Raw genomic sequence first — 24,571 nt, 5'->3', positions numbered from 1 at the left:
CCGCACCCGCGGGTGGGCGGAGCCTCTCCGCGCTCAGCCCCCGCCCCCTCCTCCCCATTGGCCGATCCTCCCTCTATGCCCCGCCCATCAACCCCCGCCCACCCACCTGTCACTCATTGCCCCTCCGCCGCTCCCATTGGTCGACTGCAGCGGGAGGGGCGGGACTTTCCTCCCGCGCCGCGCTTCCGCTTCCGGCCGAGCGCCTCCGCCGCTCTCCGGTAACTTCCGGCCGGCGCCGCCTCCCCGGGCCCGGACCCAGCGGCCCCGGCGCGGCCCGGGAGGCCCCGCAGCGGCTCCGAGCCCCGCCCCGGGCCCGTCCCGGCCCCTCCGCACCCCGGGCAGCCCCGGGGCCGCCGTGCCGCCGTTGCCCCGGGCAGCTCCCGGGGATCGCCGCCGAGCGCAGCGGGCGGGGCTGCCAGGGGGGCCCCCCGTGAGGGGGGGGGTTGGTTCTCCCGGGCCATGGAGCTCGGTAAGGGCAAGGCGGCGGCGGCGGGGAAGCTGCTGCTGAGCTCGCTGCTGGACTGCAAGGATGAGCTGGAGGAGGTGGGGACACCGGGAACACCGGGAATACCGGGAACACCGGGACAGCAGGGACACCGGGAGCGGGCTGGCAGCGGGAACGGTTCCCGGGGGTCCGGGGATGCTCCTGCTCCCAGATCCGCCGGTCCAAAATTCCCAAAATCCCCTCAATCCCCGCCGGGTGTGCCCGGAGCTTCCCGGGATCTGGGGATGCTCCTGGTGCCAAATTCCCCCAAAATCCCCCAAATTCCCAAAATTCCCAAAATCCCCGCTCGGTGTACAGCAGCCTTCCTGGGATCTGGGGATGCTCCTGACCTAAAATCCCCTAAATCCCCAAAAATCCTTCCAAATCCCCAAATCCCCACCAGGTGTGCCCCAGCCTTTCTGGGATCTGGGGATGCTCCTGGTCCCAAAATCCCCCAAATTCCCAAAATTCCCAAAATCCCCGCTAGGTGTACAGCAGCCTTCCTGGGATCTGGGGATGCTTCTGACCCAAATTCCCCAAAAATCCCTAAAAATCCTCCAAAATTCCCCAAAATCCCTCAAATTCCCAAAATCCCCGCCAGGTGTGCCCAGGATCTGGGGATGCTCCTGGTCCAAAATTCCCCCAAATTCCCAAAATTCCCCAAATCCCTACTAGGTGTGCCCCAGCCTTCCTGGGATCTGGGGGTGCTCCTGACCCCAAATCCTCAAAATTCCCCCAAATTCCCAAAATTCCCACCAGGTGTGCCCCAGCCTTCCGGGTTCTGGGGATGCTCCTGACCCAAAATTCCCCAAATTCCCCCAAATCCCCCCATTCCCGTGGCCCTTCCCCCCCTGCCCGTGTTTGGGGTACCTGGAGCTGCCCCGGGACGTTTTTTGGGGACAGAATTCCCCTCTTGGCCATTTTTGGGAGCTGCTTTCCCCCATTTTTCCCTCATTCTTTTTTTCCCCATTTTCCCCCAGTTTCTCCCTGTTTTTTCCCCGTTTTCTTTTTCCTCTTTTTCCCCCATTTTTCCCCATTTTTCTCATTTCCCCCGTTTCTCCCTGTTTTTCTCACATTTCCCCCATTTTCCCCCCATTTTCCCCCATTTTTTCCCATTTCCCCCCGTTTTCCCCTGTTCTGCCCTGTTTTTCCCCATTTTTCTCACATTTCCCCACTTCCCCCCATTTTTCCCCCTTTTTTCCATTTTCCCCCCTGTGCTGGCACATGTGTCACCCCCCGTGTCGCGCTGTGCCCCGTGTCCCGTGTCGTGTCCCCCGCCGTGTCCCGTGTCCCCCGCCGTGTCACCTGTCCCCGTATCCCCTGTCCATGTCCCTGTCCCCGTGTCCCCCGCCGTGTCCCGTCCCTGTCGCTGTCCCCGTTTCTCATGTTTTTCTCATTTTTTCCCCCATTTTCCCCCGTTTTTTCCCCGTTTCCCCCCCATTTTTCCCCTTTTTCTCACATTTCCCCCCATTTCCCCCATTTTTCTCACATTTCCCCATTTTCCCCATTTTTTCCCCATTTTTCCCCATTTCCCCCCTGTTTTTCTCACGTTTCCCCGTTTTTCTCACATTGTTTCTCCCCGTTTTTCCCTGTTTTTCCCCCGTTTCTCTCACATTTCCCCGTTTCTCTCACATTTCCCCCCCGTTTTTTCCCCATTTCCCCCCGTTTAATGGGAATTCCTGCTGGGAAAATGGGAATTCCGGCTGGGAAACTGGGAATTCCCAATGGGAAAATGGGAATTCCGGCTGGGAAACTGGGAATTCCCAATGGGAAAATGGGAATTCCTGCTGGGAAAATGGGAATTCCTGCTGGGAAAATGGGAATTCCGGCTGGGAAACTGGGAATTCCCAATGGGAAAATGGGAATTCCGGCTGGGAAATGGGAATTCCCAATGGGAATGGGGATTCCCAATGGGAAATGGGGATTCCCAATGGGAAACTGGGAATTCCTGCTGGGAAAATGGGAATTCCCAATGGGAATGGGGATTCCTGCTGGGAAAATGGGGATTCCTGCTGGGAAATGGGAATTCCCTGCTGGGAACTGGAAATCCTGGGATTTGTGGGTCCTGGATGGGCTCTGAGGAGCTGGGAATTGGGAAATTGGGATTTGGGAATGGGGAATTGGGATTTGGGATTTGGGAGTGGAGCTGGAGCTCCCCCCCCTCAGCACTGGCAGAGCCAAATTCCAGCTCATGGGATTTCCCAGGAAATTCCAATTTCTCCATCCCCACTTTGTTCGTTATTCCCAATTAAAGACAGGGAGCAGGGCCTGCAGGCCTCATTCCCATAAAATTCCCACAAAATTCCCACAAAATTCCCACGTGAGGGAGGGAGAGCTTTTCCCCTGGGAGAGCTTTTCCCCCTAAAACAACCCCGGGGTGTCTCAGATTCCCGGGATTTGGGGGGGTTTTCCCTTCCCTCCCTCCCTCCCTCCAATCCCAGCTGGAATCCACCTGGAATTTTGGGAATTTCCCCCCCAGATCTGCAAAGGGACCCCCCAGCACGAGGAGATCTGCCTGGGGCTCTTCACCCTCGTCCTGACTGACCCAGCCCAGGCGCAGAAGGTGAGAAAAACCTGGGAAAGGGGAGGGAATTTTGGGGAATTTTGGGGAATTCGGGGAGCCCTGACCCGTGGAACATTCCAGAATCCCGGTGCTGCAGGGCACAGGCAGCTCAGCTCCCTCCCATCCCAGCAATTCCTGGGATTTGGCCCTGCCAGGCACATCCTGGTTTGTTTTGTTTTTTTTTTTTTTCCAAGGGTTTTTCCCGGTTTTTTCCTCGCCCTGGGACACGTGGAGTGGGTTTTTCCTGCGTGGGATTCCTCTGGAATTCCTCCCCTGGAGGAGCTGCTTCCACACCTGGGATCCCCAATTCCTGGGGATCCCCAATTCCTGGGGATCCCCAATCCCTGGGATTCCAATCCTGGGATCCCCAATCCTGGGATCCCCAATTCCTGGGATCCCCAATTCCTGGGATCCCCAATTCCTGGGGATTCCCAATTCCTGGGATCCCAAATTCCTGGGATCCCAATTCCTGGGATCCCCAATTCCTGGGATTCCCAATTCCTGGAATCCCCAATTCCTGGGATTCCAATCCTGGGATTCCCAATTCCTGGGGATTCCCAATTCCTGGGATCCCAAATTCCTGGGATCCCAATTCCTGGGATCCCCAATTCCTGGGATTCCCAATTCCTGGAATCCCCAATTCCTGGGATTCCAATCCTGGGATTCCCAATTCCTGGGGATTCCCAATTCCTGGGATCCCAAATTCCTGGGATCCCAATTCCTGGGATCCCCAATTCCTGGGATTCCCAATTCCTGGAATCCCCAATTCCTGGGATTCCAATCCTGGGATTCCCAATTCCTGGGGATTCCCAATTCCTGGGATCCCAAATTCCTGGGATCCCCAATTCCTGGGATCCCCAATCCCTGGGATCCCAAATTCCTGGGATCCCCAATTCCTGGGATCCCCAATCCCTGGGATCCCCAATCCCTGGGATCCCCAATCCCTGGGATCCCCAATCCCTGGGATCCCCAATCCCTGGGATCCCCAATCCCTGGGATCCCCAATCCCTGGGATCCCCAATCCCTGGGATCCCCAATCCCTGGGAATCCCCAATTCCTGGAATCCCAAATTCCTGGAATCCCAAATTCCTGGGATCCCAATTCCTGGGATCCAATCCTGGAAGCAAAGCCTGGGAGAATCCCATCCCATTTTTGGGGATCCTGGCACGTTCCCTTCCATGGATTCCTGTGGAATTCCTCCCCTGGAGCAGGAACCTGCTCGTTTCCCAGGGAAAATGGATTCCCAGGGAATTCCAAACCCTGGATCAGCTCTGGGAGCAAATCCAGAATCACCTCATGGAATTTTTCCTGGGAATCTGATTTTTCCTTGGATTCCTTGGCCCCCCTGAGCATTCCCAAATCCTTCCCTGGAGGAGCTGAATCCCTCCAGGATCCCTTTTCCTGAGGCAGGCAAAGCTTTTCCTGCTTTTCCAGAGCTGCTTTTCCATGGAATTTCCCCTCCAGGAGCTGCTCTGGGGCTTTCCACGCCTGGAAGCCAAACCTGCTCTGGAATTTTCCCCTGGAATTTTTTTCCCCTGGAATTTTCCCCTGGAAAAGGGAATTTTCCCTGGGCAGTGGGGCGCTGCTGTGGCTGCTCCCAGAGCTCGTTTTTCCAAGGGGATAATTGGGATAATTGGGATAATTGGGCTGATTGGATGTGGCAGGCTCTGCTGGAGCCAGGCAGGGATTCCTGGTTCCTGCTGGGATTTGGGATGGGCTTAACCCCTTCCTGCCTGGGCAGGGTCTGCTGAGCCAGGAAAAGCCAAATTCCCAAAAAGCTGCCCCAAAATCTGCCCCAGGGACCCCAAAGCTGCCCCAAAACTTGGCACAGGGACCCCCAAAGCTGCCCCAAAACTCTTTCAGGACCCCAAAATCTGCTCCAAGGACCCCCAAACCTGCCCGGGGACCCCTCCAGGACCCCAAAATCTGCCCCAGTGACCCCAAATCTACCCAGAGACCCCTCCAGGACCCCAAAATCTGCCCCAGTGACCCCAAACCTACCCAGAGACCCTTCCAGGACCCCAAAATCTGTCCCAGTGACCCCAAACCAGCCTGGGGACCCTTCCAGGTACCCAAAATCTGCCCCAGTGACCCCAAAATCTGCCCCACTGACCCCCAAACCTGCCCTGGGACCACTCCAGGACCCCAACATCTGCCTGGGGACCCCCAGAGCTGCCCATTCCCCCCCCAGTGTCCCCAGCTGGGCACAGCTGCCTTCAGCTGCCCTCTGCTCCTCCTCCTCCTCTTCCTCCCGCTGCAGTCGGTGCTCTGGCAGCCCAGGGATGCTCCCTGCCCCCCCTGGCTGTCCCTCCCCACCCCCCCGGGGCTGTTTGCTCTCCCTGGCCCCTCGTTTGAAGGCTCCATTAATCACGGTGTTAATTAAACAGCCAGGCCCCCCGCCCCCGCCCCGGGGAGGAGCCCCTGGGTTGTGTCAGCCTGGCAGAAATGAAGGAATTCAGGGAATTCTCCCTCTCCTGTCTGTGCTGGTGACATTTTCCCAGCCCTGGGAGGGGGCTGGGGGTTCATTCCAGGTTTTTTCCAGGGTTTTCCCTGTGGATCTGAGGGGAGGAGCTGCCAGGGAATGGGATTGGGATTTTCTGGAGCTTTTCCAGCTGCTCAGTCAAGGATAAATCCCACAGATCCTGCCAGGAATGACCCCCCCACACACCAAGCTCTCCCTGCTGGGTTGGTTTCCCCCCAAATCCGTGGATTTTCCCATCCTTTCCAGCTCAGGGATGTGTTTCCCACTCTGCTTTTCCCTCTTTTCCCCCCAGTGCTACCGGGACCTGGCGCTGGTGAGCCGGGACGGGATGAACATCGTGCTCAACAAGATCAACCACATCCTCATGGAGAAGTACCTGAAGCTGCAGGACACCTGCAGGACCCAGGTCAGGGGTCCCTGGGCTCCCCTGTCCCACCCAAAATCTCCTGTCCCACCTGGAATCTCCTGTCCCACCCAAAATCTCCTGTCCCACCTGGAATCTCCTGTCCCACCCAAAATCTCCTGTCCCACCTGGAATCTCCTGTCCCACCTGGAATCTCCTGTCCCACCCAAAATCTCCTGTCCCACCTGGAATCTCCTGTCCCACCTGGAATCTCCTGTCCCACCCAAAATCTCCTGTCCCACCTGGAATCTCCTGTCCCACCTGGGCTCTCCTGTCCCACCTGGCATCTCCTGTCCCACCTGGGCTCTCCTGTCCCACCTGGGATCCCCTGTCCCACCTGGAATCTCCTGTCCCACCCAAAACCTCCTGTCCCACCTGGGATCCCCTGTCCCACCTGGAATCTCCTGTCCCACCTGGAATCTCCTGTCTCTCCTGGGATCCCCTGTCCCACCTGGGCTCTCCTGTCCCACCTGGAATCTTGTGTCCTACCCAAAATCTCCTGTCCCACCTGGAATCTCCTGTCTCTCCTGGGATCCCCTGTCCCACCTGGGATCCCCTGTCCTACCCAAAATCTCATGTTCTACCCAAAATCTCCTGTCCCACCTGTCTCACCTGGAGTTTCTTGTCCCACCTGGACTCTCCCGTCCCCCCTGGCAGGGGATGAGCAGAGAGGAGCAGGGGGGGCTTGGAGGGAGGGGTGGGATGGGGTCATGGGGGGCTCTGATCCCAAATTGCAGCTGGTGTGGGGAGGGGTCTGATCCCAAATTTCCGTGTGCAGCTGGTGTGGCTGCTCCGGGAGCTGGTGAAGAGCGGGGTGCTGGGAGCTGATGGAGTCTGCATGACCTTCATGAAGCAGATTGCAGGTGAGCTGGGAATGCTGGGAATGGCTGGGAATGTTTGGGATCTGAGCTGGGAATGCTCAGGAATGCTCGGGGTCTGATTCTGTGGGGAGCCTCCCTGGGATGGGAGCAGGCAGTGGGCAAATCCCTCTGCTCCATCCAAATCCCTCTGCTCCACCCAAATCCAAATCCCTCTGCTCCATCCAAATCCAAACCCCTCTGCTCCATCCAAATCCAAATCCCTCTGCTCCATCCAAATCCAAATCCCTCTGCTCCATCCAAATCCAAATCCCTCTGCTCCATCCAAATCCAAATCCCTCTGCTCCATCCAAATCCAAATCCCTCTGCTCCATCCAAATCCAAATCCCTCTGCTCCATCCAAATCCAAATCCCTCTGCTCCATCCAAATCCAAATCCCTCTGCTCCATCCAAATCCAAATCCCTCTGCTCCATCCAAATCCAAATCCCTCTGCTCCATCCAAATCCAAATCCCTCTGCTCCATCCAAATCCAAATCCCTCTGCTCCATCCAAATCCAAATCCCTCTGCTCCATCCAAATCCAAATCCCTCTGCTCCATCCAAATCCAAATCCCTCTGCTCCATCCAAATCCAAATCCCCCTGCTCCATCGAAATCCAAACCCCCCTGCTCCATCCCAATCCAAATCCCACTGCTCCATCCCAACCCCTCTGCTCCACCCAAATCCAAATCCCCCTGCTCCATCCCAAATCCCAACCCCCCTGCTCCATCCCAACCCCCCTGCTCCATCCAGCTGTTTTTCCCCGGCGCTTTTCCAGGTGGGGACGTGACTGCCAAGAACATCTGGCTGGCCGAGAACGTTCTGGAGATCCTGACAGAGCAAAGGTACCCCCGGGAATCCCCCCCCAGCCGCATTCCTGCCCTCCCCACATTCCCAAAGCAGGAATTCCCAGCAGTCTGAAGGTGCCCAGGTCCCCAAATCCTGAGCAGGGCTGAGGAGCAGGCGTGGCTCGGGCCCAGCATCCCGGGAATGTTTCCTTCCTGAGCAGTGGGGGAGGTTTTCCTTTGGGAGCAGTGGCCTGGAGTTGATTGCCCAGAAAGTTTCCTGTGTTTGGGCAGCTCCTGCTCCAGGCTGGGCCATCTGGGAAGCTCATCCCTGGCTCGGCGTTGTCCTGGAGCCACAGAATTCCTGGCTTCAGGATTCCCCAGGCAGGGCTGGGAATTGCTTTGCTGCAGGCTCCCTAAAATTCCCTAGGAATTCCCTAAAATCCGGGATTGCCCCGTGTGCCATGGAGCTGCTCCAGCCTTTGTCCAGCTGGATTTGTCCTGGGGTTGTTGTTCCTGGGATCCAGAGCCAGCAGGAGCCACCTGAGCTGGATTTTCCAGTGTTTATCAATTCCATGTCCATCACCAATATATTTATCAATTAATATCTGTATCGTTTAATATCTTTATTATTTATTGTCTTTATTATTTATTATCTTTATTACTTATTATCTGTATTTATCAATACCTGCCTTTATTTGTTAATACGTGTTTATTAATTCATGTTAATTAATAATACAGTTATTAATTAACATCTTTCCTGATGCCCTGGGCGATGGTTCCAGGTGACACCAACCCTGTCCCATCAGTGCTGCTGCCCCATTCCCGGTGTTCCCACCCCTCAATCCCACAAAGATATCATTTAATGTCTTTATAATTTATTATTTGACACATTCCCCAATTAATACATTAATTTATTTATTAATTAATCATTTAATCACCTTTACTGATACCCTGGGCGATGGTCCCAGGTGACACCAACCCCGTCCCCCCTTTGCCTCTGCCCCATTCCCGGTGTCCCTGCTCAGGGAGAGGGTGAGTGCCTGGGATAGGAATGGGATTGGGATGTAATAAGGATTGGGATGGGAATGGGATCCTGCATCTCTCTGCTGAGGGATAGGGTCAGTGGGTTGGGATTGGGGTTGGGATTAGGAGTGGGAATGGGATTGGGAGTGGGATTGGGATCCTGCATCTCCCTGCTCCAGGAGCAGGCAGTGGGTTGGGGTGGGATCCTGTTCCATGGGAAGGGCAGTTTGGGATGGGGGCACTCCAGGCCTCGTTTGGCTCTGGATGGAGCAGGACCCCCCAGAGCTGGGATTTCTCCCAAATCCCAGAGCTGGGATTCCTCCCAAATCCTCCCTCCCCATCCTCCCCCAGCTCCCAGCGCCGCCAGGGCCGGCCCGCGGGGCCCGGCTGCAATCCTGGGGGAAAAGTGGCAGATTTATGGGCTGAGTGTTTGCTTTGGGAGGGAGAACATTCCAGAACAGCTGCCGACCCTCCCTGCCCGTGCTCCCCATCCCAGCCTGTGCCTTCCAGCGGGGTGGGATGCCAGGGATGGGGCGGGATGCCCGGGATGGGGCGGGATGCCCGGGAACGGAGCGGGACGTGCCCGGGCTGGGGGAGCCGGGGTTCCTCCCTGCCCTGCCCCCATCCCCCTGCTCCCAGCGGGATTTTTCCCCCTTTTTACAGTTCTTGGATTGTTTCGTGGCATTTTCCCAGTTCATGGATTGTTTAGTGGATTTTTTCTTGGGATTTTTCCTTCCCTTTTTCCCAGTCGATGGATTGTTTCAGTGACTGTCTCATGGGATTTTCCCCTTTCCCAGTTCATGGACTGTTTCATGGCATTTTTCCCTCTTTTCTGAGTTCAGTGACTGTTTCATGGCATTTCCCTCTTTTCCCCAGTTCATGGACTGTTTCATGGGATTTTTCCCTCTCTTTCCCAGTTCATGGACTGTTTCATGATCGGCCGGGACCTGGTGCGCTTGCTGCAGAACGTGGCGCGGATCCCGGAGTTCGAGCAGCTCTGGAAGGACATCCTGCACAACCCGCAGGTGCTCAGCTCCCAGTTCACAGGTACCAGCCTGGAGCATTCCCTCTGCTCTCCCAGCACCCTTTTCCAGGGGTTTTCCAGTGCTTCAGAAGCATCCAGGCCTGCCCCATCCCAGAAAACCCCGTGGGATCCTTAAAGTGGTGCTGCTCCTTCTGGGCTCTGCGCTTCCGTGGTTTCTCCTGCCTGGAATTGTTCCAAGCTGGGTTGGAACAGTCTGATCCGGTGGGAATTGTCCCTGCTCGTGGACTGGGTGATCTCTGGGTGATTCCAGCCCAAAGCAGTCTGCAATTGCAGGATAATCAGAGTTATTTCCCTTAATTAAGTGATTTAAAAGGTGAGCCCGAGCTCTGACGTGACTGAGCAGAGCCTGGAGAGGCTCCAGGAATTCCAGGAGCTGCAGCAAGTGGCACTTCCCTGGGATTTAATTCCTCCCAGTAGCCTCATTCCATGGGAAGGGTGATGGATTCACCAGCTTTGTTGACATTAATGATATTCCCATAAATTGTTCCCTTCTCCGGGCACTTCCCCAGCAGGTTCTGGATGCAGCAATTCCAGGGAAATGTGGCTTTGAAGTGTTCCCACCCCTCTGGATCCTGATTAAATCCATCCTAAGCACCTCAGATGTTGCTCAGGGAATTCCTCAGGACGTGTTTGAGCCCTTTTCCACCCAAATTCCCATTCCCTGCCCAGGTGTGCTGCAGCTCCTGCAGTCCAGGACCTCCCGCAAGTTCCTGGCGTGCCGCCTCACCCCGGACATGGAGACCAAGCTGCTCTTCATGACCTCACGGGTAATCCCTGGGTGCCCAAATTCCACCTGGGTTCCCAAATTCCCCTGGGTGCCCAAATTCCACCTGGGTTCCCAAATCCCCCCAGGATTCCCAAATTCCCCTGGGTTCCCTCCAAAATTCCACCTGGGTTCCCTCACAAATTCCACCTGGGTTCCCTCCCAAATCCCCCCTGGATTCCCAAATTCCCCCTGGGCTCCCAAATCCCCCCTGGATTCCCTCCCAAATTCCTGGTGCGTTCCATCCCAAATTCCCCATGGATTCCTTCCCAAATTCCTGGTGGGTTCCATCCCAAATTCCCCCTAGCTCAGGGTCCTGTGTGTCCCCACTGCCAGCCGTGTCCCCAGCCGTGTCCCATGTCCCTGTCCCCAGCCCTGTCCCTGTCCCCAGCCATGCCCCGTGTCCCCAGGTGTGTCTCGTGTCCCTGTCCCCAGTCCTGTCCCATGTCCCCAGCCCTGTCCCATGTCCCCAGCCGTGTCCCCAGCCCTGTCCCATGTCCCCAGTCCTGTCCCATGTCCCCAGCCCTGTCCCCAGCCCTGTCCCCAGCCATGTCCCATGTCCCCAGCCCTGTCCCATGTCCCCATCCCTGTCCCCAGGTGCGCTTTGGGCAGCAGAAGCGTTACCAGGACTGGTTCCAGCGGCAGTACCTGTCCACCCCTGACAGCCAGTCCCTGCGCTGTGACCTGATCCGCTACATCTGCGGCGTGGTGCACCCGTCCAACGAGGTGCTGAGCTCTGACATCCTGCCCCGCTGGGCCATCATCGGCTGGCTGCTCACCACCTGCACGGTCAGAGCCCGCACGGGCAGGGCTGGGCTGGGGGAGCCCGAAAATGGGGAAAGGGTGGGCTGGGGGGGCCTGAAAATGGGCAAGGGTGGGCTAGGGGAGCCCAAAAATGGGGAAAGGGTGGGCTAGGGGAGCTTGAAATGGACACAGGATGGGCTGGGAGAGCCCGAAAATGGGGAAAGGGTGGGCTGGGGGGGCCTGAAAATGGGCAAGGGTGGGCTGGGAATGAGAACATCCCAAAAACAGGAGCAGGAACATCCCAAAAATGGGGCACGGGATGGGCTGGGAGCAGCTGATCCCAACAGGGGGAAGAGCAGGATGTTAGGGATGTGAAGAGGGAGGATTTTGGGTGAAGAGCAGCACGTTAGGGATGTGAAGAGGGAGGATTTTGGGGGAAGAGCAGGATTTTAGGGATGTGAAGAGGGAGGATTTTGGGTGAAGAGCAGCACGTTAGGGATGTGAAGAGGGAGGATTTTGGGTGAGTCTTGGAGGTTTCCCAACATTGGGTTTGGTCACGGGGGGATCTCGGGGCTCTTGGAGGGATCTCAGGGAATCTTGAGGGGTCTCAGCATTGTCCTCGTGGGGTAATTTGGGTTTTTTTGGTCTCCTGCAGTCGAACGTCGCTGCTTCCAACGCCAAGCTGGCGCTGTTCTACGACTGGCTCTTCTTCAACCCCGAGAAGGACAGCATCATGAACATCGGTGAGGAGGGGGCCCGGGGGGACCTGCCCGGGGTGGGATCTGCCCAGGGGTGGGATCCTGGGGGGGAACCTGCCTGGGAATGGGATCCTGGGATGGGATCCATGGGGTGGGACCTGCCTTGGGATGGGATCCATGGGGTGGGACCTGCCTTGGGATGGGATCCTGGGTTGGGATCCATGGGGATCTGCCTTGGTTTGGCATCCTGGGATTGTTCCTGGGGTGGGATCCATGGGATGTTCCTGGGATGGGATCCTTGGGCTGGGATCCGCCTTGGATGGAATCCTGGGCTGGGATCCACCTTGGGATGGGATCCTGGGCTGTTCCTGGGGTGGGAACCACGAGGATTCACTTTGGGATGGGATCCTGGGGTGGGATCCATGGGGATCTGCCTTGATTTGGTGTCCTGGGGTTGTTCCTGGGGTGGGATCAATGGGCTGTTCCTGGGATAGGATCCTGGCAGTTCCTGGGATGGGATCCATGGGGATCTGGCTTAGTTGGGGCCCGGGGGGACCTGCCCATGGGATGTTCCTGGGGTGGGATCCATGGGGATCTGCCTTGGTTTGGGATCCTGGGCTGTTCCTGGGGTGGCATATGGGGTCACTGTGACCCAGGGCAGCCCTGGACCCCGCTGCCCCTCAGCCCCTGGATCCCACCCCGTGGATCCCATGGATCCAGCCTGTCCCAGCCCCTCGGGAGCCCCCCAGGAGCGGGCCTTGGGGGTCTCTGGGGGCTCACCCCGTTCCCTCCCGCAGAGCCTGCCATCCTGGTCATGCACCACTCCATGAAGCCCCACCCGGCCATCACGGCCACGCTGCTGGACTTCATGTGCCGGGTGAGCGCTTCCTGCTCCTGCAATTCCCAGGGCTGGGCAAAGCTGGGAGAGAACTCCACAAATCCCACCCAAAAAGCTCTTCCCTGGGATTCCCCCCAGTTCCAGAGTCACCTGAACCTCCCTCCTCCCAAATCGAGGAGGGATTTTCCCTTTGCTGCCAAATTATCCCCAGCACTTGGTGGGAAGAATCCAGAGCGTTCCTGGAGTTCTGGGATCCACGTGTCATCCATTAGTGGTGGGAAGGCAGCACTGCCAGCAAACCCTGCCTGTGGTGGAGGAAAAAGCTTCTGGATTGTTCCCTCATGGAATTCCTGGTCCAGCCCTGTCCCCGGGGGGGGATCAGAGTGTCAGGGAATGATCCAGAGTGATCCCTGTCCCATCCCAGGGTGGGAAAGCAGCGCCAGGAGCTGCTGCTTCCAGGAACTGGGGGGCTGGGGGTGTTTCTGGGAAGGGCCTGGAGCTCCCAGTCCAAACTGGGGGAAGGTTCCTGGGATGTCCCAGGCTCCAGGGAGGAATCCCAGCCCTCCCTGCAGGAGCCAAGGCTTGGACAGAGCCAAGCACTCGGGGCTCTTCTCCCACAGCCTGGAATTTCCTGCCCCTGGCAGGGATTTTCTCCCACTGGCAGAGCCCCTGACCCTGCTCTCCACCCCTGATCTCTTCCAGATCATTCCCAATTTCTACCCCCCTCTGGAAGCCCACGTCCGCCAGGGCGTCTTCAACTCCCTCACCCACATCGTGGAGAAGCGAGTCCTGGCGTAAGAACCCCGGGGTTTTCCCCCACGTTTTCCTGAATTTCCAGCATGGACACGGCTGCCCCTGGGTCTCTCCTGGAGCTCCGAGCCCGTGTTGTTCTCCACGAAACCTTGGGAGCAGCCAGGATTGTCCTGGGGGCTGTCCTGGCCAGGGAATTGGGATTTCCCAGGAATTCCAGCCCCTTCTGCCGCTCCTGGTGGCACAGGGGGGGATCCCAGGGAGCTGCAGGTGACAAAGCCCAGCATTCCCAGAGGGATGAGGCCCCATCCCTGGTCCCTGTCCCACCCCACGCAGGCACCTGGCCCCGCTCTTCGACAACCCCAAGCTGGACAAGGAGCTCCGGGCCATGCTCAGGGAGAAATTCCCGGAATTCTGCAGCTCTCCCTCGCCCCCCATCGAAGGTAGGAGATGTGGGGGGCTCCTGGCAGATCCCCCCTGAGGGAGTTTTCCATGGAGGAATTCCGTGGACGGGTCGGGCGAGCCCTCCAGGGTTGGGATTTTATGGAGTGAAACTGGGATTTAGGGAATTGTGGGTGCTCCAGTGCTCCCTGTGCCCCGGGGGATCCCTTCCCAAAGCACCTGCGGCCCTTTCCCGGGGCTGTTTTTTTGGGAGAGGCCTCACCTGGCTGGGTGCTTGGTGCCAGTGAAAATCGAGGAGCCGGTTCCCATGGAGATGGAGAATCACCTGGAGAAGGATGACGGTTGCTATGACAACGCCGAGGCCGCCTTCAGCGACGATGAGGAGGAGCTGAACAGCAAAGGTGAGGGAGGGAGCTCCTGGAATTCCCCAGGGACACCCAGATCCCACCAGGCTGCAGAATTCCCTCAGCTCCTCAGCCAGGAGCTGATCCCGCCGGGGGATCCCGGCTTTCCTCCTGCTCTGGAGGAGCAGATTCCCAAATCCGCTGGTTCTGGAGCTGTGCCCAAAGGGGTTGTTCCCTTTCCTGGCTGTTCCCAGGAGCTCAGAGCACTTTTCCAGCCCCAAATTCCCTCTGCTCCCCCTCTGGAGCCATTCCCAGCCTCGCTGGTCGGATCCTTGTGGGATTCCCGCTGTTCCAGGGGGGTTTCCCAGTAGTGGGATGTGGCCTGGGAGCCCCAGAATCCCAATCCCAAATTGTGCCTCCTTGGAGATGCCTTGGGAATGTTGGAGGCTCGGTTTTGGGCACGGGGACTGAGCAGGGACCACAATCCCAGACATTCCCACCTTTATCCCGAATCCCTGGAGCCTCCGGGGGAGGAAGGATCCAGGACAGGGATTGCTGGGAAGGAGGAAAACCCCTCGTTGCCTGGTTTCAGGGAAGAAGAGGGAGTTCAGGTTCCATCCCATCAAGGAATCCATCGTGGAGGAGCCCGTGGACATCACCCCCTTCCTGGAGCAGCTGGACGAGTCCCTGAAGGACAAAGTGCTGCAGCTGCAGAAGGGCAGGTGGGGCCATTCCCAATCCCAACCCCATTCCCAAGGGTCTCTCCAGGCCTCCCAGAGCTCCTTCAGCCCCGTGGAGAGGGAATTCCTGCAGGGAAAGGGCTTGGGAAGGAGAGCCCTGGAGCTCCGAGCGCCCGGGGGAGGCTGAGCAGAGCTCAGCGAGTCCGTGGAATTCCTGGCTCTGAGTTCCCTCCAAATCCTGATTTTAACCCTGGAATTCATCCCCCCGACACCCACACACCTGGGCCGACCCCGACCCCGTCCCCAGCTGCCCCTCCCAGTGCTCCCAGTGCTCCCAGTGACGGGATTCCCTGTCCCTGTGCCCTGCAGCGACACGGAGGCGCAGTGCGAGGTCATGCAGGAAATCGTGGATCAGGTCCTGGAGGTAACGGGGCAGGATCTGGGATCTGGGATCTGTCCTGGATGGGGTCTGGGATCCATTATGGGTGGGATCTGTGATTTGTCCTGGCTGGGATCTGGGATCCGTCATGGGTGGGATTTGGGATCTGTCCGGGATGGGATCTGGGATCCATCATGGGTGGGATCTGGGATTTGTCCTGGCTGGGATCTGGGATTTGTCCGGGATGGGATCTGGGATCCATCATGGGTGGGATCTGGGATCCATAATGGGTGGGATTTGGGATCCCTGGCTCTGGAAACCCATCCGGAGCAGGCTGGGATTCATTCCCGTGTCCCCTCCCTGTGTCAGGCAGTCCCTGAGCCCCCCCCGTGTCCCCCCGTGCCAGGCGGGCCCTGAGCCCCTCGCTGCCCTTCCCAGGAGGATTTTGACTCGGAGCAGCTCTCGGTGCTCGCCTCGTGCCTGCAGGAGCTGTTCAAGGCTCACTTCCGCGGGGAGGTCCTGCCCGAGGAGATCACGGAGGAGTAAGGAAGGGCTGGGCCCCCCTCCCCTCAGCTGGGCCTTTCCCTGGGATATTCCCAGCTTTGGAAGTGGCTTCCATGGGGAGTTCCTGCTGGGCTCACCCAGACCGGCTCCTTCTCCGGGGTTTTCTTGCTGGGATTTGTCCTGGCTGGGATCTGGGATTTGTCCGGGATGGGATCTGGGATCCATCATGGGTGGGATCTGGGATCTGTCCTGGCTGGGATCTGGGATCCATCATGGGTGGGATCTGGGATCCATAATGGGTGGGATTTGGGATCCCTGGCTCTAGAAACCCATCCGGAGCAGGCTGGGATTCATTCCCGTGTCCCCTCCCTGTGTCAGGCAGTCCCTGAGCCCCTCCTGTGTCACTCCTGTGTCCCTCCCATGTCCCCTCCCATGTCACTCCTGTGTCACTCCCTATGCCAGGCAGGCTCTGTGTACCTCCTGTGTCCCCCCCGTGTCCCCACCCGTGTCCTCCTGGCTGGGATCTGGGATTTGTCCGGGATGGGATCTGGGATCCATCATGGGTGGGATCTGGGATCTGTCCTGGCTGGGATCTGGGATCCATCATGGGTGGGATCTGGGATCCATAATGGGTGGGATTTGGGATCCCTGGCTCTGGAAACCCATCCGGAGCAGGCTGGGATTCATTCCCGTGTCCCCTCCCTGTGTCAGGCAGTCCCTGAGCCCCTCCCATGTCACTCCTGTGTCACTCCCTATGCCAGGCAGGCTCTGTGTACCTCCTGTGTCCCCCCCGTGTCCCCCCGTGCCAGGCGGGCCCTGAGCCCCTCGCTGCCCTTCCCAGGAGGATTTTGACTCGGAGCAGCTCTCGGTGCTCGCCTCGTGCCTGCAGGAGCTGTTCAAGGCTCACTTCCGCGGGGAGGTCCTGCCCGAGGAGATCACGGAGGAGTAAGGAAGGGCTGGGCCCCCCTCCCCTCAGCTGGGCCTTTCCCTGGGATATTCCCAGCTTTGGAAGTGGCTTCCATGGGGAGTTCCTGCTGGGCTCACCCAGACCGGCTCCTTCTCCGGGGTTTTCTTGGAGCTGGAGCTGCTGCGGGATCGTTCCTGCCTCCCCAGCGGGGTCCGGGGCTGTTCCCATTCCTGGGGAATCCTGGAGGGCTGTTCCCATTCCTGGGAAATCCCAGAGGGATCCAGTACTCTTCCCATTCCTGGGAAATCCCAGAGGGATCCAGTACTCTTCCCATTCCTGGGAAATCCCAGAGGGATCCAGGGCTCTTCCCATTCCTGGGAAAACCCAGAGGGATCCAGGGCTCTTCCCATTCCTGGGAAAACCCAGCAGGGTCCAGGGCTGTTCCCGTGCCATTCTTGGAATAACTTGGAGGGATCCAGGGCTGTTCCCAGGGCTGTTCTCGTGCCATTCCTGGGATAACTTGGAGGGATCCAGGGCTGTTCCCAGGGCTGTTCCCGTGCCATTCCTGGGATAACCTGGAGGGATCCAGGGCTGCTCCCAGGGCTGTTCCCAGGGCTGTTCCCGTGCCATTCCCAGGAAAGCCCTGGCCGTGGCTGCTCCGGCAGCTCAGCGTGTCCGTCTGTCCCCAGGTCCCTGGAGGAGTCCGTGGGGAAGCCCCTGTACCTGATATTCCGGTAGGACCTTCCCAAATCCTGGGGAATTCCGGGCCTACCTGCTTCATCCCAGAAACCCCAGCGGTTTCCCGCTGCCCTCTGTGGCATTCCCGGCGGGAATCCGGGGCTTTCTGGGGTTCGGGATCCCGCCGACATTCCCGCTTTTCCCAGGAACCTGTGCCAGATGCAGGAGGACAACAGCGGCTTCTCGCTGCTGCTGGACCTGCTCTCCGAGCTCTACCAGAAGCAGCCCAAGATCGGCTACCACCTGCTCTACTACCTGAGAGCCAGGTGAGCCCGGGCCCCGCCCTCCCGGGCTCCGCCCACGAGCCTGGCCCCGCCCTCCCGGGGCTCCTCCCTCTCTCCTGTGACTCCTCCCTCTCCTGGCCCCGCCCTGCTGTGACTCCTCCCTCTCACCCGCTTCTCACCTGGATCCCACCCTCACCTTGGCCCCGCCCTCCTACCTGGGCCCCTCCCGTGCCTGTGCCTGTCCCTGTCCCCGGTGGTGGCGTGTGCCAGCTGTGCCAGCTGTGTGGCAGGTGTGCCAGGTGTGTGCCAGCGATGCCAGCTGTATGCCAGCTGTGTGCCAGGTGCCAGCTGTGTGCCAGCAGTACCAGGTGCGTCCCAGCTGTGCCAGGTGTGTGGCAGGTGCCAGCTGTGCCAGGTGCCAGGGTGCCTGTGTGCCAGCAGTACCAGCTGTGTGCCAGGTGTGTGTGAGTGGTACCAGCTGTGTGCCAGGCGTGTGGCAGCTGTGTGCCAGGCGTGTGGCAGCTGTGTGCCAGCAGTACCAGGTGCGTGCCAGCTGTGTGGCAGGTGCCAGCTGTGCCAGCTGTGCCAGCTGTGGCAGGTGCCAGCGTGGCTGTGTCCCCAGCAAGGCGGCGCTGGGCAGGATGGGGCTCTACGAGTCGTTCGCCCAGGCCACGCAGCTGGGGGAGCTGCACACGTGCCTGATGATGGACATGAAGGCGTGCCAGGAGGACGACGTGCGCCTGCTCTGCTTCCTCACGCCCTCCATCTACACCGAGGTGAGCCCAAAATCCTGTCCCAGGGGTGCCCCAAATCCTATTCCAGATGTGCCCAAAATCCTGTCCCAGCTGTGCCCAAAATCCCATCCCAGGGCTGCCCAAAATCGTATTCCTGGGGTGCCCAAAATCCTGTCCCGGGGCTGCCCAACATCCCATCCCAGGAGTGCCCAAAATCCCATCCCAGGGGTGCCACAGGTCCTGTCCCAGCTGTGCCCAAAATCCTGTCCCAGGTGTGCCCAAAATCTCATCCCAGGGGTGCCCAAAATCCTGTCCCAGGGGTGCCCCAAATCCTATTCCATATGTGCCCAAAATCCTGTCCCAGGGGTGCCCCAAATCCTATTCCATATGTGCCCAAAATCCTGTCCCAGGGGTGCCCAAAATCCTGTGCCAGGGCTGGTGCCCCAAATCCTATTCCATATGTGCCCAAAATCCTGTCCCAGCTGTGCCCAAAATCCTGTCCCAGGGGTGCCCAAAATCCCGTGCCAGGGCTGCCCAAAATCCCATTCCTGGTGTGCCCAAAATCCCATTTCTGGGGTGCCCCGAGTGCCAGGGGTGCCCAAAATCCCATCCTGGGTGTGCCCCAGGTCCCATCCCAGCTGTGCTGCAGCAGAGAATCCCTAAAATTCTCTCTAAATTCAGAAACCTCTGCAGCCATGGAATGTGCAGCTGGATCCCTGCCCATCCTTGGGACCCATCCCAGGGCAGGGTCAGGCTGTCCCTGTGCTCATCCCAAATCCCAGAATCCATCCCAGGGCAGGGTCAGGCTGTCCCTGTGCTGATCCCAAATCCCAGAGCAGGGTCAGGCTGTCCCTGTGCTGATCCCAAATCCCGGGATCCATCCCAGGGCAGGATCCTACTGTTCCCCACAGTGACCACAAATCCCAGCCCGGGTCAGGCTGTTTTTCACACTGATCCCAAATCCCAGGATCCATCCCAGGGCAGGATCCCAGTGTCCTGTGCTGATCCCAAATCCCAGGATCCATCCCAGGGCGGGGTCAGGCTGTTTTTCACACTGATCCCAAATCCCGGGATCCATCCCAGGGCACATCCCTCTCCCCCGGAGCCGCCTCCCGGCCCTTGGCTCCGGCTCTGATTGATTTTGTGTTTCCTGCGAGGCCCCGGAGCAGGGAGCAGAGCCAGGAGCAGAGGGAAAAACAGGGAATTCCAGAGCCTCGGCTGACGGCTGCCCCCCGCTGTCTGCCCGAGCTTGTCCCGGGGGATCCCTGCGGTTTTTGGGATTTTGGGATTTTAGGATGGCTCTCCTCGGTGTCCCCCCCGAATCTCTTGGAGCTTTTCCCAGGGAATCCCTGCCTGGAGATTTTGGGATTTTGGGAAGGTTCACCCCGGTGTTCCCCCCTGAATCTCTTGGAGCTTTTCCCAGGGGATCCCTGGAGTTTTTGGGATTTTGGGAGGGTTCTCCCCAGTGTCACTCCCTGAATTTCTCTGAGCTTTTCCCAGGGGATCCCTGCCTGGAGATTTTAGGAGGGCTCTCCCTGGTGTCCCTCCCTGAACCTGCCAGATCTTTTCCCAGGGAATCCGAGTTTTTGGGATTTTGGGATTTCGGGAGGGCTCTCCCCGCTGTCCCCCACTGAACCTGCCCGGGTTTTGTGCATTCCCAGTTTCCCGACGAGACCCTGCGGAGCGGGGAGCTGCTGAACATGATCGTGGCTGTCATCGACTCCTTCCAGGTGCGGGGACCCTTCCCGGCCCCTTCCCGACCCTTTCCCGGCAGATTTCACCCCAAAATGAGCCATCCACGGCCTCCATTCCCCATCCTCGCCGGAACGAGCCCCAAATCTCCGCGGCTTTCCTGCCGCGGTGTCCAAAGGTCGATCCCAAGCTTGCAAGGGATCTCCTGCAGAGCCATTTCCTGGGCAATCAGCGCTAATTACCCTAATGAGCCCCATGCCCGGGGGATCCCGCTGGCTCTGCCTGAGGCTGGGACGTTCCTGGCAGGAATTTTCCCCGCTCCAGAGCTGCTGTGAGAGCCCAGAAATAGGCGCGGGGGCACCTCTGGAATGCCGGCGCCGGGTCTGGATGTGCCGATAACCCCAATCCCAATCCCAATCCCGGGAATGCTGCGCCAGCAGCTCCTGGAGGGGGCTGGGAGCCGGGAATGCTCCCAGATCCGGAGGGTTGGGGGCTCGGGGCGCTTCCTTCCCCTCCCTGCTGCCCTTCCTTCCTGAGCTTCTCCAGGTGCTTCCCTGGGGGGATGGAGCCAGAGGATCCTGTGGGGTCTGCAGAGGGGCAGGGAGAAGGAGCATGGGAGGCAGGGTGGGAAGGGGAAGCTCCCCCGAGGGATCCCAGGGATGGTGCTGGCACTTTTCCTGCTGGATCCCATTTGGGGAGGCTCCTCAAAGCCCCCTGACCCATTCCCTGTCCCCCCCAGCTCCAGGAGCTCGTGTGCCACGTGATGATGGGAAACCTGGTCATGTTCCGCAAGGATTCCGTGCTGAACATCCTCAGTGAGTGGGAATGGGAATAATGGGAGTGGGAGTGGGAATAATGGGAGTGGGGATGGGGATGGGATTGGGAGTGGGGATGGGATTGGGAGTGGGAGTGGGGACTGGCATGGGAATAGGAACAGGGGTGGGAATGGGAATGGGAACAGGATTGGGAGTGGGAATAGGAGTGGGAATGGAAATGGGAGTGGGAATGGGACTAATGGGAATGGGATTGGGAGGGGGAATGGGAAGGGGAGTGGGAGTAGGAACAGGGATGGGATTGGGAATGGGAGTGGAAATAGGAGTGGGAATAGGGGTGGGATTGGGAATGGGAATGGAAATGGGAATGGGAAGAGGAGTGGGAATGGGGATGTGGTTGAGCAGGGCCCAGGCAGCCCCCAAATCCTGCCCCAAATCCAGGCTTGTCCCTCTCCAGGGGGAGATCCCTGCCGGGGCTGAACTCCCTGCGGGCATTAAAGGATCACTGCCAGGGATTGTGGGGTTTATCCCTGTGCCCGAGGGTGCCAGGCAGGGATGGGCAAATCCCAAAAGCTGCCCCGGCTCCACAGCCTCTCTGTGGGGTCCCTCGGTGTCCCCAGAGCAAATCCCTGATCCAGCTTTGGGAGCAGGGGATAAGCTGTTAATTAGGGAGCCTCGTTAGCTCTGTCCCCGCTGCCAGTGCCGGGGGGGGAGGGGGGACCCCGGGCAGGTTTGGGGTGCCCAGAGCTGGGGAAGGGGCTGACACAGATCCCTGTTAACCCCGCTGTCCCCATCATCCGTCCCCATTGTCCCACTGTCCCCATTGTCCCCATTATCCATCCCCATTGTCCCACTGTCCCTGTTATCCATCCCCATTATCTATCCCCATTGTCCCACTGTCCCCATTGTCCATCCTTGTTGTCCCCACTGTCCCCACTGCCCCTGCCATCCTTGTTTTTCCCATTGTCCCTGTTGTCCTTCTTGTCCCCATTGTCCCTCTCGTCGTCTCTCTGGTCCTCGTTATCCCCGTTATCCCCATTGTCCCCGTTCTCCCTGTTATCCTTCCCTGCTGTCCCTGTCCCCGTCCCTGTCCCTGTCCCTGCTGTCCCTATCCCTGCTGTCCCTGTCCCTGCTGTCCCTGTCCCTGCTGTCCCTGTCCCTGTCCCTATCCCCATCCCTGTCCCTATCCCTATCCCTGTTGTCCCTGTCCCTATCCCTGTCCCTGCTGTCCCTGTCCCTGTCCCTATCCCCATCCCTGTCCCTATCCCTATCCCTGTTGTCCCTGTCCCTGTCCCTGCTGTCCCTATCCCTGCTGTCCCTATCCCTGTCCCCTATCCCTGTCCCCTGTCCCTGTCCCCGCTGTCCCCATCGCCGTGCGTGTGGCGCAGTTCAGAGCCTGGACTGGGAGACCTTTGAGCAGTACTGCACGTGGCAGCTGTTCCTGGCCCACAACATCCCCCTGGAGACCATCATCCCCATCCTGCAGCACCTCAAGTACAAGGGTGAGCGGGACACACGCCTGGGGACATCCTGGGGACATTGTGAGGACACCTGGGGACAGCCCAGGACAGCCTGGGACAATCCAGGGGACATCGTGGGGACATTGCCGGGGTGGGAGACATTCCCAGGGGACATTCCAAGGGAGACATTCCCTGGGGACATTCCTGGGGACATCCTAGGACATTCCTGGGACACCCTGGGACACCCTGGGGACATTGCCAGGGGACAATCCTGGGACATTGCCACCTCCTTCCCCCGGCAGAGCACCCCGAGGCCCTGTCCTGCCTCCTGCTGCAGCTCCGCAGGGAAAAGTGAGTGGGGGGCACCAGGGGGGACCCCCAGAGTGTCCCCATGGCAGGGGGGGTGTGCCTGGGGCCCTGGGGGGGGACACCCAGGGGGTCTGGGGGGCTCTGGGGTGTCCCCACAGGACGGGGATGCACTGCCATACCTGGGCAGAGCCGGAATCCCAGCTGGGGAACTCCTGGGGGTCTGGGGTCTCTCCTGGGGGGGTCTGTGGGTGTCTCCAGGGGCTCTGGGGAGGACTCCAGGGGGTCTCCTGGGGATCTGGGGGTCTCCTGTGGGTTTGGGGGTGTCTCCAGAGGCTCTGGGGGTGTCTCCTGTGGGTCTGGGGGTCCTCCTAGTGGTCCGGGGGTTCTCCTGGGGGTCTCCTGGGGCTCTGGGGGTGTCTGGGGGTCTCTCCTGTGGCTCTGTGGGGTCTCCTGTGGGTCTGGGGTCTCTCCTGGTGGGGTTTCAAGGGGCTCTGGGGGTTCTCCTGGGGGTCTGTGGGCTTTCCAGGGACTTTGGGGGAGGGTCTCCTGGGGCTCTGTGGGGTCTCCTGTGGGTCTGGGGTCTCTCCTGGTGGGGTTTTGAGGAGCTCTGGGGGTTGTCCTGGTGGTCTGTGGGGTCTCCTGGGGGTCTCCTGGTGGTCTGGGGTCTCTCCTGGTGGGGTTTCAAGGGGCTCTGGGGGTTCTCCTGGTGGTCTGGGGGTCTCCTGGTGCCCGTGGTGTCCCCCGCGGGTCTGGGGTCCCTCGCGTGCTCCACGGTGCCCGTGCCCCGGTGCCAGGCCCAGCGAGGAGATGGTGAAGATGGTGCTGAGCCGGCCGTGCCACCCCGAGGACCAGTTCACCACCAGCATCCTGCGGCACTGGGGGCTGCGGCACGACGACCTGCTGGGCGAGCACATCAAGGCCCTGCTGATCAAGAACAACAGCCTGCCCCGCAAGAGGCAGAGGTGGGGCTGGGAATTCCCTGGGAATTCCCTCCCTCAGGATTTGGGGTGCTTTTTGTCCCCTCCCCAGGCTGTACCCCATTCCCACCCCGAGGATTTGGGGAGGTTTTTCTCCTCTGTACCCCATTCCCTCCCTGAGGAGTTGGGCAGGTTTTTGTCCCCTGCCCCGCAAGAGGCAGAGGTGGGGCACCATGCCCTGGGAATTCCGTGCCCCCCATTTCCGTGCCCCCCATTTCCGTGTCCTCACCCCTCCCCTGCTCCTTCCCGCAGCCTGCGCAGCTCCAGCAGCAAGCTGGCCCAGCTGACCCTGGAGCAGATCCTGGAGCACCTGGACAACCTGCGCCTCAACCTCACCAACACCAAGCACAACTGTGGGTTCCCCCCAGCTCCGGGGTGCGGGGTCCGGGCTCGGGGGGCTGCCCTGACCCCCTCCCCACCCCGTCCCCTGCTCTCCCCCAGTTTTCAGCCAGACCCCGATCCTGCAGGCGCTGCAGCACGTCCAGGCCAGCTGCGACGAGGCCCACAAGATGAAGTGAGCCCCCCCACTTTCCTCTTCCTCCCTTCCTGGTGACCCCAAACCCCCCCTGAGCCCCTTTTCCCCCCCTCCAGGTTCTCGGATCTCTTCTCCCTGGCCGAGGAATACGAGGATTCCTCCAGCAAGCCCCCCAAGAGCCGCCGGAAAGCCACGGCGCTGGCCAGCCCCCGCAGCCGCAAGAGCGCGGCGCAGCCCCCCAACAACGAGGAGGAGTCGGGCTCCAGCAGCGCCTCGGTGAGACCCCCCCCATCCTGAGACCACCCTCCCCGTCCTGAGACCCCCCCCCGGGGGTCCCCAAATCCCCCTGACCCCCCCTTCTGTCGCTGCAGGAGGAGGAGGACACCAAACCCAAACCGGCCAAGAGGAAAAGGAAAGGCTCGTCCGCCGTGGGCTCGGACAGTGACTGAGGCTGGGACCCCCCCGGGACCCCCCAGGATCCCCCGGGACCCCCCGGGACCCCCCAAACCGGTGCCAGCAAATCCCCACGGCCCTC

At 59.6% G+C, this 24,571-nt stretch overlaps 1 protein-coding gene across 1 annotated transcript; it reads left to right on the top strand.

The window, feature by feature from the left end:
- Positions 1-197: 197 nt before the first annotated feature.
- On the top strand, positions 198-24,571 carry INTS3 (integrator complex subunit 3). Its single transcript, XM_041467424.1, has 29 exons — positions 198-789; positions 2,964-3,047; positions 5,822-5,935; positions 6,711-6,795; positions 7,568-7,634; positions 8,005-8,164; positions 9,518-9,647; positions 10,315-10,412; positions 11,006-11,197; positions 11,808-11,895; positions 12,648-12,727; positions 13,391-13,482; positions 13,775-13,881; positions 14,125-14,241; positions 14,777-14,906; positions 15,234-15,288; positions 15,682-15,785; positions 17,344-17,388; positions 17,539-17,658; positions 18,239-18,392; positions 20,012-20,080; positions 20,782-20,857; positions 22,204-22,317; positions 22,578-22,626; positions 23,379-23,546; positions 23,814-23,914; positions 24,003-24,075; positions 24,153-24,312; positions 24,408-24,571. Exons 1-29 carry the CDS (start codon positions 460-462, stop codon positions 24,483-24,485), a joined length of 3,240 nt encoding a protein of 1,079 aa, XP_041323358.1. The 5' UTR covers positions 198-459; the 3' UTR covers positions 24,486-24,571.

Source organism: Pyrgilauda ruficollis, unplaced genomic scaffold (assembly GCF_017590135.1).
Source record: "Pyrgilauda ruficollis isolate IOZ18807 unplaced genomic scaffold, ASM1759013v1 scaffold208, whole genome shotgun sequence".
NCBI classification, from domain to species: Eukaryota; Metazoa; Chordata; class Aves; order Passeriformes; family Passeridae; genus Pyrgilauda; species Pyrgilauda ruficollis.
This window is presented reverse-complemented; position numbering and strand designations above follow the sequence as displayed.

What these genes read in the sequence shown, in the direction of transcription:
- INTS3 (XM_041467424.1), top strand. Translation starts at nt 460, where the DNA reads ATGGAGCTCGGTAAGGGCAAGGCGGCGGCGGCGGGGAAGCTGCTGCTG. An exon ending in TGCTCTTCATGACCTCACGG is followed by an intron (nt 10,413 to 11,005) that starts GTAATCCCTGGG and finishes CCCTGTCCCCAG; the next exon opens with GTGCGCTTTGGGCAGCAGAA. An exon ending in CTCTACTACCTGAGAGCCAG is followed by an intron (nt 17,659 to 18,238) that starts GTGAGCCCGGGC and finishes CTGTGTCCCCAG; the next exon opens with CAAGGCGGCGCTGGGCAGGA.